This window comes from Amblyomma mixtum, chromosome 6, assembly GCF_055824585.1.
Source record: "Amblyomma mixtum isolate Tamu chromosome 6, ASM5582458v1, whole genome shotgun sequence".
Taxonomy (NCBI): Eukaryota; Metazoa; Arthropoda; class Arachnida; order Ixodida; family Ixodidae; genus Amblyomma; species Amblyomma mixtum.
This window is the reverse complement of record NC_143017.1, coordinates 32,295,086-32,313,655: the sequence shown is the minus strand read 5'-3', so window position 1 is coordinate 32,313,655 and position 18,570 is coordinate 32,295,086. Positions and strand designations below refer to the sequence as shown.

Here is an 18,570-nt window from a genome sequence, read left to right as displayed (position 1 = left end):
AGTTTGTAATTCAACCACGGCTTGATGGTAATTAGTATGACGAGATACTAAAAGCGTGTCATCTGCGTATTGAAACACCCGACAGTGAAATATTGCTTTACTGAGATCATGAACGTACAAGTTGAATAAAAGGGGAGCTAAAATCGACCCCTGGGGAACTCCAGCGGTCAACTGTCTAGGTTTGCTTTTAATATTTCCGAAAACTACTACTCGGATTCGACCGTGCAAATAATTCTCAAGGAAAGTTAGGAAGGGCCCTCGGAAGCCATAGCTATGAAGTTTACGAAGTAATATTTCATGGTTTACGGAGTCAAAAGCTTTTGATACATCTAGAAATAATGCACAAGCGAATGCACTACTTTCGAGAGTACTATTAAGGAAATCGGTTAATTCATCTAATGCTAACCTAGTGCCACGCCCGCAAGTAAATCCGTATTGATTAGGCGACAGTATGTTGTGTGCATCAATGAAGCTCTGCATTACGTGAAAAATATGTTTTTCAAGTATCAGAGCAATGCACGAAAGTATCGAAATGGGTCTGTAGTTTGTGACAACAATAACCTGTCCGCTTTTGAAAAGAGGAACTACAAGCGCTTCCTTGAGGCCAGGCGGTATTACTTGTGTGGCTATAATGTTATTTATAATTGCTAAAAGAACACCCTTCAGGGCCTCGAAATTTCTGCGAAGGACGTCCACAGACACACCATCTAATCCAACCGACTTGCGCTGTTTGAAGTTGAATAAGATATGATGTATATCATCTTCAGTAAACTCAGGCAGGGAGGCAGACTCAACCACCGATTGTGGCATACAATAACTAGCCGTATTACAGGACCAACTTGCTGCAGTAGACGAGAAAAAGGAATTAAATTAGTCTGCTAACGTTATAGATGGTGGACCGAAATTCTTAGCAATAGTTTGGTATGCGCCTTTCCAGGGATGACCCCTTAATTCGTTAACCACAGACCAAGCCTTGGGCGGGTTATTTTTAAATTCAAAAAATTTACCTTGGAAGCGCTTTCGCCTGGCACCTCTAAGCACAGCAGTTACTTTATTGCGAGCCATCTTATAAGCTTCACAAATGTCTGCTGAAATAACTTTTTCTTCGGAATTATATGCCCTATTCATTGGACCATCCTCCTGAAGCCAGTGGCGCTGGTCTACTGTGAAAAGCAGTTGTATTCAATCACGATTGTAGTGATGATGGTTATTATGAAAGCAATAGGGGATACTCAGAATCCCGTAAGTGTGCTTTCCCACATAACTGTGCTGCCAAAGACAAGATGGCCAACTTCTCTATAAAAAAACTGTGAGGGCTACAGGACAGGGGCTAGGGCTGTCGATAGAATGTAAGGAACATATTTCGGAACAGTAAAACAAAGAACTGCAGTCCTTCTTGATTTGTTTCAGCTGAAAATGCATGGTCAGCCATGCTATATTGGGGAACATTGTTATGCAAGAAAGCGCACTTGCAAAATTTTGAATATCCCCTATTCAGCAGATTAAGCTGCTAATATCTTTTTTTTTTTTTCCAAGAACTTCATGATTTTGCGAATCTGTGTTTGTAGAGAGCAATATGTAAATCTTAGCTATGGAAATCACTGGCTTCCAATTATGCTTTCCATCTGGAAAATTGGAATGTCCAATTGGGTGCTCCACTAGACCTCCTAATAGGATATGATCCAATCGAAACCGCAGTTATTCAACTTCCCAACTGGAAGTAAGGAAACCAATCTGGCCGCCTAACTGGATTCAAGAGTTTTAATGGCTGACCTACTCAGTCCATTTCATTCCGATTGGAACGCCCAGTTGGACCAAATGGTAGTTTTTGCCTGGGTTGAAATAACTGGGCACAAGAAGACATACGGAGCAATATATTCATACACAGATTAGACAACAGCATGAAGAGCGTCAATAGAAGAACTTGAGGCTTGATGCTTGGAACGACAAAACCAGGAAGTAGACAACAGGTCTCTGACCTGAGCATTTGGAGCATTCCAAATGTTTAGCAGATGCTGCAGATGCTTTCAGTAACACGCTTGTAAACAATACCAATAATTAGAATCTTGGTATTTATGTAAAGCTTACACTACGTGTTTAACATCTTCAGAGAGAAAGCATGATTCAGAACCACATATCAAACATTACAGGTATCGCAATGTCACCATCGATCCAGAATTTCGCATCTGAACAGATGGCAATAAAACAAGCTGAACTCGATACCACTGTGCAGCCAGTTCTTGTTGGAAACAGAAACAAGAAAAAAAATCTAGAATTTTTTTTTTTTTTTTCAGCAGTAACCCTTCAAACAATGACAATATTAAAGTGATAACGTAGTCACCAAGAGGACATGGCAACAGTGGAAGACTAGTTCAGAATAAACAGAGGATCAGATACCCGTACCTAAACTTGAGCTGTCAATTATAACTGACACATCAATAAAAACATGATCAACCTCAACTCGACAGTACCATTGCTGCAAGAAGATGCTGATGCATCCTGGTAGAAAAAACTTCTGTCCAGCTTTCAATTTTGCAATTAAGGTAAAAAATTTTTCAAACAGAATAACTATAATATACTCTACTTTGTTTATGGCAGTGCCCATCAGAACAAGAGCAACTAATTTGCATGTTGTTGGACAACGCACATACACTAAGCAATAGTGCGTCAGTGCTTTCATTCAGGCCTTTAGGAATACATAAACCACTGTTTCTTCTAACTGGCTCTGCTATATGCTAGTAGTTAGAGGTAGTTCCAAGAAAAATTGACTACAGATTAGATCTGAACGCTTAGCCACACGAAAAAAAAAAAAGCAATAATTAAGCATCATACTGCTACCGTTTTAGCCTTGCCTTCTGAAGGATGGGTCCCAGCACAGGACATTTGTACCTTTGGTGGCTTTATGCTGCACTACCAGTGATTAGCTGTCTGTTTGTTCCTAACGGGGAAAGACCAAATTATCATACTCAAGAGCAAATGAGCACTCCCACTGCAAGCACTCTGTGGCATTCAGAGAAGTAGTATATGGGCAAGGTGGCAAAATATTTTATGCCGGATATGCTGTGCATGTGCAGTGCCAGAATACACAACTGGCATTGTCATGAGGATGCAATCGAGCTTCTCTTATAGCACATATAGCAACTGTTGGAACAATACATCTACATGCAAGGCTGACGAAGTAACAAATGAATATGTACCCACTGTCAACAAGGGCAGCCCTCAGTGCGAAAACAATTACATTTCTCCTCCTTTCATAGTTAACTCCCTTTTTCCTCAATATACAGTAATTGTGCAGCTATCAAGCAAGCTTACTGGTGCTATTTTAGGGAGCATGAACTCCCGGTCTGTTACTGGAATAGATATAGCATGTTCGAACATTCACCATATCAAGAGTTTGTGCAGAATGATTCGAGAACTTCACATTTGCTTCTCTTTCGAGTAGGCTAGGATGATTTCGTAACCTGTGCTGCATACTTTTTTTTTACAGTCGTCAGTCAGATTTCTCAGCTTTTCTAGTAGCATCCAGACATTTCATTAAGCTGATACTCACCATGTTAGCAGCAAGCATAGGAATGCACAGCTTAATATTTGTTCGAGACATGTACTGCAACACAGTGAAACTCGGTCAAAGCTTCCGACACATCCCCACATTGCTTCCGTGCATGCTCGAAAGAAACCTGCAAGGCCCCATGATGCTTGTTTGGGGTCTCTCGCACATGTCCTTCCTTGAAACCGTCAATAAAGTTTAGCGTTCTGGATATGGTTTACAGATTTCTTTTCTTAGCTCATCATACATTCAATATTTAGCTGCACCTGCAATCCAACATTAGCAGCATTATTTACAACAACATGTGTGATTTTAAGTGTTGCTGTATTTAATATTGTTAGAAGTGATGCCCCTGGATTTCTTCCAGGTCGAAACGTGCAGTTCCCAGCTCTAAGCGTTGCTAGTGATTGAGGTAGAGTATGGAGACGTGGCTTAGAAGAGAGAACTGTCCAGAAAGAGTTTATTTCACACATTTATGGGATTAGTAGGGAAACACGACAACATATATGGTCCAACTCTTTTTTTCAGCCATCCACAATTCTTTAATGTCAGGCTTCGTATTCTAAACCTTTCCCAATCATACAGTCGCATATACCTGCCAGTACATCCTCGGACACTGCCCACATCAGAAGCTTTACTACACAGCTCGTCAGTGTTTGCAGTCGTGTGGGGGGCAAGTCATTGGCTTAAATACCCATTCTGCTAGAAGTCCAGCCTCCCACCCGTCAAGGGACTGAGAGGTTGTTGTCCCATTTAGCTGCATGCGACCATTGTTTCCGCATCAGTGTTACAGACACAGCAAAGAGGGCCAAGAAAACATCCCCACGAACAGCAGCACCAGGAATGCCACTGGTGACACAGCATATGTAAGCAGTCACCACCCAACTGTCTCTTGATCGTTGCACTGACTTGTAGTTCGAAATATGCCATGATGAAACCAGGAAGCAGATAACAGGTCTCTGACCTGAACAATGGGAGCATTCCAAATGTTTAGCAGATGCTGAAGATGATTGCAGTAACACCTCAGAAGACACCTACATGTCCACATATTAAAACTTTTCCATAAATGCACTCAACCTTACGGCAATAAGTTAAATTAAAATGCATAGTTTTGCAGTTACGCGTTAAAAAATTTACAATACAGTTCAACAGCTTGTTCTCAACAGTCTCTGCAGCAATAATGCATGTTTCTTTGTCAAGTTGCAATGGTCTACATGTAGCAAACCATTCTCCGCATGCGATGGACCCACCAACTAACCTTCTTTTAGTACTGCTGGTAACGTGGATGTGCACCTTGAATGCACTCGTCCAGATGGCCCTAATACAGAGCAAAGAGCAAGTGCTTTTTCCCTTGAATTACGTGGCTGGCAGCATTCATTTTTCATATATGTGCACTTAGCCATGCTCCAACCACTCCTGCCACCATTGAGAAAATTCGATACAATTCAGACAGGGAAAAGAGGGATCTGGGTTTTGATGCAGGGGTGAACATGTTGAGATATTGACATGCAAACACTGCAACGAATCATTGCTCCCAGAATTCATGCAGAGAAAGGTTTAAATGAAACAAATATATTTTCAAATACAAAAGGCTCCAAATGCGAACACATGCAGGTGTACTGACAAGAATAATCATCAGGACTAACGTAACTCACTGGTTTGTGCAAAGTGGAATATGCACCTGCTTCATAGCGCTGCTTTGTAATGTTAATATGTGACACTGTCCTACATCAGCTCCGACATTCCGACAGCTTTCCATTTTCAATCCCAAAAGGTTACAGGTCTCTACTCCTGCCCACACAGGTCAGTACTCTTGGAATACATTCACAATGAGGAGCTCGACTTCAAGAGCCACTTAACCCTTTCAGGCGCCATTTTTCGTTTTGACTGAAATCAATTATTTTTTCACTAAGTAGTATATTCAGGCCTCAAGAAAGGGAATTTGTTAGTTTTCGAACGTGAAATACCAGCAGGTAAGTTTTTACAACGATGTGCAGAATTCCGTACAAAGTGTCAGATTTGTTAAAAATAATAACATCAAAATGTTCTCGTGTGTCAGGTAAACACCCTAAGGATCGTGGAATCACTTTGTGTTTCGAAGATTCACATTACGCTCGAAATTAGGCAAAAACAATCGATCTTTTCACTCGCGGCAAAATCTGTCGGCACAAAAACGGCGGACAAAGTGCTAGCTAGCTCACTCTTATGTGAAATATTATTTACTGCATTCGCTACATGGTACAAAAAAGCAACTTATTTGCGACAAGAAGGGTGCTCAACATCACTGAAATAATGAAATCACTGTTAAGTACTCCAGTTTCTCAGAAAAAGCTGTAAGTTTTCTACATACACAATTGTTTACAAAGTGCCCGAAAGGGTTAAGGACCACCAGGATCATTGCAAGCAACTTGCCGTGGCCTCATCAGCCTACGAATGCCCACGAGTAGATTTGGGAGGTCAGGCAAGGAAGCAGGCTCTAGCTTTTGAAGCGGTCACGGGAGCAGCAAAACTCTTAGTTTGGAGTAGCTTTAGAGCAGCAAACGTCCCATTTTGGAGCAGGTTTAGAGCAATTTATGGGCTATTTTGGAGTACCTTTGGAGCATACCGACGGCATTAAATGCAACTCAGCACATTTTTTTGTTTGCGACTTTCCCAAAAACTGCATGAAAATTGATTCTGTATCGTATTGGCCAGAATTCAATGGTTCTAAAGAATTTCGATTGAGTTTGATCATGAATGAAAAATAGACAAATTGCAGCTTTTACAAACAGTAGTTATATTAGCAACACAGTGAAGTTATATTACCAGATATTAAATAAAGAATCCCTGAAAAGGGTGTTCAAGCTTGTCTATACCCAGCAAACCAAAAACCTCTCAGAGACGTCTAGCTAGACGTCTCCGAGAGGTTTTTGGTTTGCTGGGTAGAATGCTTGCATTATGTACAGTGCAGGCCACTGAGCGGAAAATTTACAATGCATTTTTAAAAACTCCCACTTTCGTACCTCGTGCGACCAGCAGTGCCTAACATTTGCAAGAAACCTGGCATACAATGTCGTGTCGTGGAAGTGACATCAGCAGATGGGGGTTATCACTCATTCAAACGTCACGCAGCTACCACAGTCACGGCCACTCCAGCTGGTCACAAAGCTTCCCTTACCCCGCAGGGAATTCCTGCGTGCGTCAGCAACCAGCGGAAGTCGTGGAGGGGCCCAGTGGGAGGAGCTAGAGGTAGGGCCTGCACAGGAGCACCAACATTTTCTGTGTGCGAAAATTGATGACAGGAGAGAAAGGCACGAAAAAGCAGAAATTTTTACCGCATATAGCTCATCTTCCACGTAGTGCATTAAAAAATTCTTGCTGGCGAATATGGTGAAGTAGCATCCTTTATAGGCATACCGCAACTTTATTGAGAGCTCCTTTCAGAAGTGCTTTAAAGGTACATCATCATCATCATCAGCCTGACCACGCCCACTGCAGGGCAAAGGCCTCTCCAATGTCTCTCCACTTAACCCTGTCCTTCACCAGCCGCGGCCACCATATCCCCGCAAGCTTCTTAATCTCATCCGCCCAACTAATTTTCTGCCGCCCCCTGCTACGCTTGTCTTCTCTTGGAATCCACTCCGTTACCCTTAAGGGCCAGCGGTTATCTTGCCTTCGCATTACGTGCTCTGCTCAAGCCCATTTCCTCCTCTTGATTTCGACTAGGATGTCATTAACACACGTTTTTTCCCTCACCCACTCCACCCGCTTCCGGTCTCTTAACGTTACACCTACCATTTTTCTTTCCATACGTTGCTGCGTTGTTCTTAACTTAAGTTGAAGGTACAACCCCCGTCAAAAGTATACGGTCCAATGGGTCTGCCTGTGAGGCCTGCTGCATGCCTCGTTATGCATCCTCAGCAACCGTAACCTCTTGAAAGAGGAATGACATCATGTCCTCAATCCTCCCATGGTTTAGGCAGCTAGATACGCTAGGCAGCCCCACTAAACAGCTTACAACCAAATGCCTTGGTCTGTATACTTTTGATGGGGGCTGTACTTACTAATTTACTCACGCTAGTGCCACCAGCCTTTCGTGAAAGCCGCGATGATAACAGCATTAGGACGAGCATCATGGGTGAACCAAACTCTCGTGGATGCGGCTGCGTCTGCGCTGCGTCCTTTTTGTAGCGAGCGCCCAGTGTTGCTCAGCCGACAATAACACTCGGCTGGATTTGGCATTGTATACTTGCAATGGAAAGTTACCACACAAAATGCCATTCTGGAGCAATTTGGTACAGGTCAGATTGGTACAGCACTTCCACCCTGATGCACTTCCAAGGTGCATCTCCTCACCTCTCTCTTATGGCTCGCATGTGAAGCATCCCATATGTGGAGGGGTGATGTTTCAATGTTCATGGAACAGCACTCTCATCCCAGCACTAAAACTGAAGGCGAACCAGAGAGACAGGATAGTGTGCATCCCAAGTAAAATATTGTGCGGGGACCCAGGGGCATGCCCCAAATTCCTTTTATAACAAAGTTTTTCTCTTTCTCTCCCACTGACTGAAGCGGGCTTCCAAGCCCTTTCTGGGAATGATCACTTTACAGCCACGGACGGCTGCTACGTAAAGACAAGCACCAAGACCATGCACCAAGATTACTTTAGCTGGAAACAGTATTTTGTTCATTTATTTCATTAATTTATTCAAAATACCCCTAAAGACATTCATGGAATTACATAAGGAGGGTAGGCAACACAGCTAAATAAAATGTCATGTAGCCATAAAATACAGCGAAAAGCATAAAAACGCTGCAGCAAGGTTACCAGAAAGAACACAAAGTGACAATGGTAATATAAACATTAGCAGGTTACAAATCATCAATAAAATGTTGCAACAAGCTCAAAAAACAAGAAAATGCGTGAACAGAGTCGCAGACAACAAGATAATGTGTCAAATATTTAAATTACAATTAACGGCAGTCACTTGAAACCATAACAATCATAAATTAGGAAACAAAATGAATAAATCAAATAACAAAACTATGCAGGGATGTCAAGCAGCAAAGATCGCACATATATGATTATGAAATTTTTCAGGGTCAGCGACAATTTTGACACACACGTGAAGATACGACGTTCTAGACGGCTACTGCACGTGGTATGAATGACAGGTTTCGTTTATGCAGTTTCGTGCCCCAAAGCAACTAAGGCTATGGAGGTAACCGGTGTGGAGTGGAGGTATCAAGGAGGTATCCGGTGTAATTTCAACCACCTGGGGTTCCTTAATGTGCACTGACATCACACAGTGCACGGAGCTCTAGAATTTCGCCTCCATCAAAATGCTCTTGCCATGGCCAGGATCCAACCCGCGTCTTCCGGGCCAGCAGCCGAGCACCAAACCTATAAGCCACCGCAGCGGCTGCGTGGTATGAATGAATGCGCATAGTTAAATGTCCAGCATGTCAAATACATGATCGTGTCACTAAGAAATGGCAGCAGGCAAACAAAAAAGGTCATCATGAAGTGCTACGATACAGTTTATGAAAAAGTGATAGTAATTGTGATCTTGCAATGGTGGGATAATTCCTCAAGACCTGCACATTTTTTCAAGGCCGTGATGCTGCTATGACGTGAAAAATCAGAGAAAATGAAAGGAACTGTGCATCTGCAATTATTCAATGTTATTTATTAGGTATGCCTGTTGAGGGACCTAAAAAGCCAAGGCATATTCAATTTTCGGTTGGATGAGACCGGTATAAGCACATTTCCAAAGGTTGCATGAAGCATGCTTTAGGTTATGTTTTAAGAGACCTAATTACTGATTACCGGATGCAACAGTAAGGTTAATATGGTGGTGGTACCATGCTGGGAGTAAATCAACATTAGAGTAAATGAAGATGAAGCCTTAGGTATTTGTATCTGTTTGCAATCTCGAGAATTTTACGAGTAGGGAGTTAGGGATTGAGACGTTCGGTTGGTAAAGGACATAAACACTGTTTCAGAATGATTTAGCAATGTCAGTCAGGTAAAGAACCACGATGATATTGAGTCAAGGTCAAACTGAAGGGCTTAGCAATCATCGGCAAAGAAAATTTTGTAATAAATTACTACTATTCGCAAAAAGTCTTATTTCAAAAGAAGTGGAGTTCAGTAAATCTTTCATACAGTAGAACCCGCCTAAGGTAAAGCAATTCTGACCAGCAAAAATCTTATTTTTACTATATCAGTTGATGGTGATGGCATGGATCTGAGAATTAATGCTCTTATACTTACTAAACGCAGTGTGTTGGTTTATAAAAAGAAACTCAGAAATACCTTCCATCCTGCTCTTATTGTCCCTTTATGTGATATTCATTTATTTCAGTAATTACATTTTATATTCTCGTGTTTTCATTTACCCGCATTTGCACGAATACAACGCAGTCATGAATGTAACAAGAGTTTGATTCCATGTAAAAACAAAGCTTTACGCGCACACAACATCGTATTCCGCAGCCTCAGCGTTAATTAAGAGGCAACAGTTAAGAAACACGCGCGACACAGTCAAGCATGACAAAGCTGTTCATGCTTCTCCATGCTTTGCGCTGCCGTGCTTCCTTTTCTTCCGTTCCTTGCTCCTCACTGCACTTTTACTGCCGTTGCTTTCTCAAAAACCCACGCTGCCTTGTTTCGATGTTCACAGGAAGCTATACTTTTATTTTCCGCGAGCGCCACGCGCTTTGCCCAACGGCCCTAAGGCCTTCATAAAGTTGGCTTCTCCTCGCAGCTCTTGAGCATGATGGTGAAGCCATCAAAAAAAAAAAAAAGGCGTTTTATCGTTTTCGATGTCTATCTGCCCCCGAATGCTTAATTGCCTCACGACCCTTGACTTCGTGCGTGCCGCGGTGTCGCCATTCCGCGGAAAGTACGCTGCCACGGCCTGACGCTTTTTACTACAGCTGTTTGAAAAAAATGTTTACTATAACCGAAAAAAGAATGTACAGTCGTCTATGGAAGGATAAATGGGGCCACAGTTTCCCTTTACTATATTTTAGTTTACTACAGAGAAGTTTATTGTATAAGAAAAAGTAAAGGGCCGAGCACGCTTCTTTGTGAGACGCCAGAACGTACTAGTATCAGCAAGAAATGAAACGCAAACACGACAAACCAGCCAGGAACAGCAAAATAAGAAGCTCTCAGCCAGGAGAAGCTCAATACTAGCGGACAAGGATTTCACTTCGAAAGCGCGAAGATCCTTCTTCAGCTGTGTTAATCAAACTCGCTTGTATTTGCTCTCCAGGAGCTAATATATGGTTGTTGGTGTTTTTGTGTTGCCATCTCAGTGTTCTTGTTCGCACTTCATTTGCAGCCGATAGTACTTGGCTGAAAGACTAATCATGGTTATTGATGGTTGTGAACTGAGCCCAGGAAGAAAGAAAATGCTGCACACATGCGACAAGACGGTGGACGTGAAGCAGTGTTAATTTGATTAATAACCTGTAGTGAGGTGCCTGATCAAAATCTTTAGAAAAATTTAGAAATATGGAATCAATTTGAATACCAGCATCAACAGACGAATGCATCTGACAAATCAAGTTTTGCACAAGTAACCTTTACAGAAGCAGTGTTGGTACTTAAAGATAATGTTACGTTCTTGTAAGCAGTTAATTAACTGCGAATGACTCACATGTTCAAGTATTTTGTAAACTATGCTTGCTAATGAAATAGGTCGATAAATGAGTGGTGATGAACAATCACTGTAGACTTAAAAACTGGCACAACCTTAGCTATCCGCCAGTAACATGTATTAAAGCTGATTGACAGACTGAAAAAGAGGAGCAGAAAAGATGCAATCAATATTTTCAGATGAATTACTGAGTGTTTTGTTGTTGAAGAGAAAGTGATCAGATGCAGGTGTGGTCCTAAGTTTCCGGGTAAAGATAAAATACCATCCTCGCTAATTATTATTTCGGACATTGAAGTACTGGAACCACTGATAGTAATGGAGGCTCAAGAGGGAGGTAAATGGAGCCCTCAGAAGATACTGATATAGAGCCTAATATCTTGGATGACGCAGCACAAAGGTGCCAAGAACAGGAGGCCTCGCAATTGAACAACTTAGCTACGATGCTATCCTGTCCAACAACAGCTTGTGACCATGACTACCACGCTGACCAAAAGAGTTACTATTCATATTGTTCACACTGCACACAAGAAACCACCCAAGGACACAGGGTAGGCCCTATACTTCCAGAGCAAGGCTTGTTGAAGACCTGTTCTCTCGGCAACTATACCGCCCAGCTCATTCAGGTTTTTTCATTTCATTCTTGATTTCCTCGCCCTTGAGATGAGCCAGCATTACTCCTTTGTATCAAATATTTACAGTTTCGTAACTTTTTCTTCCAAAACCACAATATTTCTGGTGTTTTCGCAGAACAAAATTCTAGTCGAAAAACTCGTAATGCGCAAATGTGTACCATACCTGTTCTATGGCTTTGCATCAGTGTAACTGAAAAAAAAAAAAAAAAGATCAGTCTTCTATTATCTTGTCTTTGCAATAATGGGTTAAAAGTAACAAAAACTGACATCTTGAGATATTTATGGCCGAAGACAAAATACATTATTTACTTCAATTTCTTGGCAGAAACAACAGCATTGAAACTTCTATACAGTAGCTGCTAGCCATGTAGTCAGTACCAGTGTATACTTTACACTTGTTTGCTTGTCTATTTGCTTCTTCAGAATGCTGTTATCTGTTCTGCACCTTTCTCAGTGAAGCACTTTTGATAGCCGTAAACCTCAGACAACCGTATCCCAATGTACCACCCCAGTGATATCCCAAATACTTTGGTATGTAAGTCTGAATAACAGAGGACATTAACTCGGGCTATGCTCCCATCACATGACACGAGCGCTGTGTTTAAGATGGAAATTCTAAGATGCACATTAAAAGACGTATTCTTTGGTGCTCGCTCCCAGATTTCATGGTTAAATGACTCGTTGGGATCTTGGGTTCACCCACAGACACACTTCTTGTGAAGCTTTAGCTGTGCTAGGCAGGATTTACGGCGCAAAGAACCGATTTAGGCAAGTATTTAGGCACCTAGAGTTCCTGCCTACACATAAAGTGTCGTGTTCTTTCAGACTGCATCCAACAGATATTGCTGTGTGCAACAAACGTGTGGAAATATGTAGCCAAAACAGCCCTATGCATGTCTGCCAAGTCTGCAGCTTACAACGAATGAACAGTTTCAAAATAACCATACGTGGGTGAAGAAATCCCACGCTTTGTGCAAGGTAAGAAAAGCACAGAGTACACCATGCCAGCTTTCTACAAAACATACAATTTGTTTGGTTAGGTTTGGTTTCTGAGGATAGGGAATGAGGCAGTAGCTGTCTCACTTATCTCGGTGGACACCTGAGCCGCCGCGTAAGGGAAGGGGTAAAGGAGGGATACAATGTCCCTTCCTAGGTTTGCTTGATAGCTGACAAAGAATTGGCTGATGTTAGGAAACTTCTCAGTTTTGGTTTTGACATTTTTTTACCGCAGAAACATTTCAATGCAAGCTCCGGATAAATCTGTCATACCCACACGCCAGTTTGTTTCTGTAACTGGGCTCTTCTGGCTCTATTAAAAGGCAGCCAAGGATGTCATTTATGGAATAACAGCAAGGAAGGCTTCGCTATTCAATACTGATAAACATAAAGGACAAAATAATTGAAAATATTGAGAACAAACTGCTTACTCCGAGAATTTTTTTGGATTTGAAAAAGGCATTCGACAATGTGCAACATGATATCCTTCTTAAGAAGCTTGCTGTGTACGGTGTCCGAGGTGTAGCGAATAATTTAATTACATCATATCTCTCAAATTTGTATCAGTATGTATGAATCGACAATCTGGCATCACAAAAATTGAAAGTCGAATACGACGCCCCTCATGGATCAATCTAAGGACCCTCTTATTTCTTTTATACATAAATAATATAACGTCAATACCAAGCTCCCCTGAAATAATAATGTATGCTGACGACACTATAATATCTTCTTCACTGACACCACAAAAGAGGTCATAGAATCATCAGCTAACAGTTACCTCTTAAACCTCTCCAGATGGCTTAAAAGCAACCGGCTGAGTTTAAACACATGCAAAACCAAATATATAATTTTTAAGCCAGCAAATAAAAGAGACTGTGTTCATCTGAAATTTGAGGACACGTTACTGGAAGAAGTTACAGAGTAAAAGTTCTTTGGCGTATGGTTTACAGAGGACCTTACATGGAATACTCACGTTAACAAATTAAAAAGTGAGCTATCTCGAGTTACTGGCTGCATGTATAAAATACAAAACATACTACCCACCTGGTTGAAACAAGCACTATACTACTCACTATTCTATTCAAAACTCAGTTACGGCATTCTAGTATAGGGAACTACGACAGCTTCAAACTACAACAAACTAATCATGGTACAAAAGAAAATATTGAGAATATGTGAAAACTATGTGGGTGACAAATGAGGACTCCACAAACAAAACCACTCTTCATTATTATAGCATGCTTAAAGCAGATCAAGTTTATTATTTCAAACTACTCCAGTGGATTTATATAAATAGGCTGCACACGATACCTGTCAACAGTTGCACTTCATACCCAATACGTAAACCACGCCATTAAAAAGCCTGCCACAAGAATTACGGAAGGCAAACATTGAATTATCAAACAATTAACATATTAAACAGTGATCACTTAAACTTACAATACATACAATCCTTCCACAACTTCAAAAAGGACTGTAAAAAGCTATTAGTAGTGACATTGCATTTTCATTTTGTGAAACTTGCACTCATCCCTGAGAACACATGTAACCTCAGCTATGTTGCATTATGTTATGTTATTTCTAAGTTACTATATATTTATGTTATATGTTATATAATGTTGTTACTTTTCTCGGCACTTGTAAAATATATTTGCCATTTTTTCAGCATTTACATTGCACATTAGTCTAAACCTTCTTCTTTTCTGAAAAGTTTCTACGTACCGATCCATTTACTGGATATGCTATTTAGTATTTTCGGACGAATTATTTGTTTTTTCTTTTCTTTGTTGACTTCTGATGTAAGCCAATTTTGTTGTTACGTAATACCTATTGCGTATCTTCTGCCTTTTCAAAATCTATCATGTTCAAGAAAAAGTAATGCTTTGAAGACATGCGTTTTGAATAATTGAATTTTTCATTGCTGTCTGCTGTGTGTTAAAGATACGCTTAGCAAATATGTGTGTGAATGACACGTCATGCTGCCTTGAACTGTGGGGGCGCAGAGGCTCTGTCAGGCATTTTGCCTTTACCTCTGCCCCCAGCACGGAGAGAATCCGTGAAAGAATAAACATTGAATTCAATTCAAAAGTATTTTATTTTCCTATTTCAGTGTACCTAGTGTTTTATTTCATTTTTGCAGGAACCAAGAATCAAATTAAAGCAGAACTGAGAAGAGCAGTATTATGAACGCTCATTTGCAGATGTAAGAGATGATCCAAAAAGAATTAGGAACAAAGTTGGAAACCTCTCACCTCACTTCGGAGAAGAAACGCAGCTCCAGGCACTGTATTATCAAGTCACAAAGTGGTGGCTGCTCTGAGCGACTTCTTTATCTTGAGTGGCACCTGTACCGATCCAAATAATAGAAACATAAGTCTCGTCTCAAAAGAATTTAGTGTCCAAATCTTAGCATGACCACCTGTAGCCCCTTGTGAAGGATTACAAAAAGTGCCAAGATAATACACCAGCAGGATATGCTAAAGTAAAAAAAACCACTGCCGTCCTGTAAGCCATAATCAGGCTCTTCCAGAAGAGGGCAAACTATCTGAAGCAATTATATGAATAATACAGCAGTTTGAACAGGCAAGAACTGTGAACACACATGCTTCAGTACAATGAATAGTGACAGGATGAAAAAAATAAATCAAACATCACTAGAAGGGCCAAGAAGCATGCTAATAAATAGCAGCCACGCATTATCCTATACAGGCTGCATTCATGTTAACAGCAGCACTGAGAAGGAATACCACGCCGTGCTTACAAGAAAGTGAACGTGTTACAACGAAGGCACTGAAAAACTGAACACGCGCGGTGAATCACCGACATCATTGTACAATTTTCAGTTGTCGAGAAGTGACAAGGTCTCTCAAGAACAAGTCAAGCACACTATCATTCATGAACTCTTGAAGCAGGCTTTTCTGTAATTCTATGGCCAGAGAAAAAAAAAATGTGAACTTGATTTCACTGCATCAAGCAATAAACAATGGTGCAATTTTCAATTTAATAACTTCATATCAATTTTGATTCTGACACAGTAAAGAAATATTTTGTGGCAGCATTGTGCTGCTGATAAGTACACACTTACACTCACTAGGCAGTTGCACTGACAAGGTATGAGTAGCTGGAATAGATAAAAAACAGAGTGACCTGTTCTGAATGCTTTTCTAGTTTTTTGCTCAGGTATATTTGATGAGGGTCCCAAAGCATACTGCCACATACTCCAAGGACCAGTCTTTGTAATGGGTCAGAGGGCAACGATGGAAGAATGAAATAAGCAAAGAAAGAAGACGAGAAAGAAGAAAGCCCACAGAAGAGGAGGAAGATAAGAGCAGAGGAGAGTTTCTGGCCACTGAGTTGGCCTTAATAAGAATTCCCTGCAGTATCACTCTGGTTATTATACTCCCAGACAACCTTTCTGTTTTGGCAGCGCTCGAAACCTCGAGTGATACTCCCATGAGCCGTTCCCTTCAATTTTTTATTCCTCCACATGTTTCAGAAGTTCGCTTTCACTGGGTCCCTGGGCACTGTGGCATTGTTTCTAATGAGAGGGCTGATTTCTTAGCAAAGTCTGCCCTTGATGATCCTATTGTCCCTTTCGTCCCAAATACCGTTCACTTGACTCTAGCACGCTTTAAGCGGTTCCAGCGTCTCCACACCTTGAGCCATGAGCCTCTCCTCGCTGCAGCGGATTTTCAACACCTGGCATTTCCTTGGAGTGTGCGGATGTGCAGTTCGAGGCAATGTGAGGTGTCCATGACCCTTTTGCACTGCAGGATACCGCAGCTAAATCTATATTTATGCCGATCGGGGCTTTCGATAGCCAACCTTTGTGAGTCTTGTGGCGAAATTGAGTCTATAGAACATTTTTTTCCTCTCCTGCCGCCGGCTCGCTGCTCTCCGTAGAATTTGCTTGGAGATCCCCCTCGCTCGGCTTGGGCTTCCTCTATCTATTCCGATTCTCCTATCCTTCGGGGCAAGCGCCAAGGGATACGCCCTGAGACCAGTGTTCGATTCTATTCACGATTATATAATTTCAGCTGGTAGATTCCTCTGCTAGAATGTGAATTCACAACTTTTCTTTCTCCGTATTTTTTTTGTACAAATTATAGCTTTGTGTCCCAAAATTATCAAAATACTCCATTCCCTGTACATAGTGCGTTTGTATCCGCTATGCACCCTGGCCAATCTCCCGCCGTGGGTGTGTGCCATTCAGCCCGAGGACATCATCATCATCATCATCATGGCATTAAGCCCGAGGAGATGGCATGTAGCACGGGTACTTATCCTTGTAGACTGCCTTTCAGTTTTAGTCTCTCTCCAAACTTCTGAAAACTCTCTATTGAATCATTCCCTTAGGTTTTTTGATATGCGCACAGTGAGGGAGGTCCGCTTTGTATGCGTACATGGTCATTCGGGTGTCCATTTCAACAAGGTGGCTGATTTATTAGCAAGGTCAGCTCTCACTGCCCCTGTAATCTATCCCGTACCTCACCTCATTCTGTTTGAGACCTCCCGTTTCCAGCGGTTCCAACATACACCAGCCAGCTTGGGTGATCCGTTGCTGAATACCATGGATTTAATTTTAACATTTAAAGCACCGATGGAATGTCCGGTCGTGCAAGTCAAGGCTGTGTGAAGTGTCCATGACGCTGCTGCGATGCAGAATCCCCCCACGTCAACTTGTACTTATGCAGATGCGGGTTTGCTACGACAAACCTTTCCAACACATGCGGAGAAGTGGAAACAATAGAACATTTTCTCCTCTCTTGCCGGCGGTTCGCATTTCAGAGAAAACAGTATTTGGAGGTCCCTCTTTCGAGGTTAGGACTCCCTTTGTCTCTGCCAGTTCTTCTCTCGTTTGGTGCGAGCGCCACGGGACTACCTTCATGATTACATCATTGCAACTGGTCACTTACCCTGTTAACTCCATATAAAATTCCACCACATGTCCAAAAGCGTATTTTATTTAATTCCTGGTATATCTGATTTGTTTAATTTATTTAAAAATTTCAACAATTACTATATATTTTCTAATTTCAGTCATTCTACTGTTCTACTTTGTTTTTGTTTTTTTTTCCCACATATACCTCGTTGGCATTCACCATCGTGCCATGGTGAATCCCCCCATGAGGGTATGTGCCATGTATACTGAGGTGAAGAAGAAGAAGATGAAAATTAAAGGCAAAAGTGAAGCGAGACTGAAGAGGAAGTAGAAAATCTGGGAGAAGAAGAGAAAGATGAGGCAAGGGGCATAATATGAAAATGAAGCATTACATGCATTGCATTCGAATTTGCACATAAAGCCATCGTGCAGTCTTCAATCTCCCAGTTAACAAGTCCCCTGTCATTGCGTCATCCAATCTGGCAGGCTATACCCTATTACTACTCCATTTTCCCCGTCTATCTTTCCAGCAGTTCACTGACTGTGTCTTGGCCTCTCCCCCGTAGTGGGTATGTGCCATTTTATTTGAGGCCAACCAACCAAGCAATATATAAGAGCTGCTCGAATAGGGATTTCTCTTTCTAATCCGGTTGTTCTCTCCTTTACGGCAAGCACCAGGAGATATGCCCTAAAACCAGCGTGTGATTATCTTCATATGTATATCATTGCATCAGGGAGATTCCATTGTTATAATTTTCAACATCATTTCCTTTCACACAGAACTTCGCCTGCGTCTAGCTTAACTGCGTCAGTATGTCACAACTGTGTGCATGCACGGCACCCTGGCCAATCCCCCCACTG

The 18,570-nt window shown here is 41.6% G+C and overlaps 1 protein-coding gene across 9 annotated transcripts in view; it reads right to left on the bottom strand.

Annotated features, from left to right (window-relative positions):
* Positions 1–6,474: 6,474 nt before the first annotated feature.
* Positions 6,475–18,570, bottom strand: part of LOC149338737 (uncharacterized) — a 43,740-nt gene continuing 31,644 nt past the window's right edge. For 4 of the 9 annotated variants that reach the window (XM_089547744.1, XM_089547740.1, XM_089547746.1 and 1 more), the window contains 2 exons: positions 15,080–15,172; positions 6,475–12,018 (listed from right to left, as the gene is read on the bottom strand). Coding sequence is in view for 2 of the 9 variants with exons in the window: in XM_089547747.1 (XP_089403873.1) it covers positions 15,125–15,172 (48 nt within the window). In the remaining 7 variants the exon portion in view is untranslated. The remainder of the gene's footprint in view (positions 12,019–15,079; positions 15,173–18,570) is intronic. The other 5 variants (XM_089547741.1, XM_089547747.1, XM_089547742.1 and 2 more) reach the window with 3 other exon arrangements.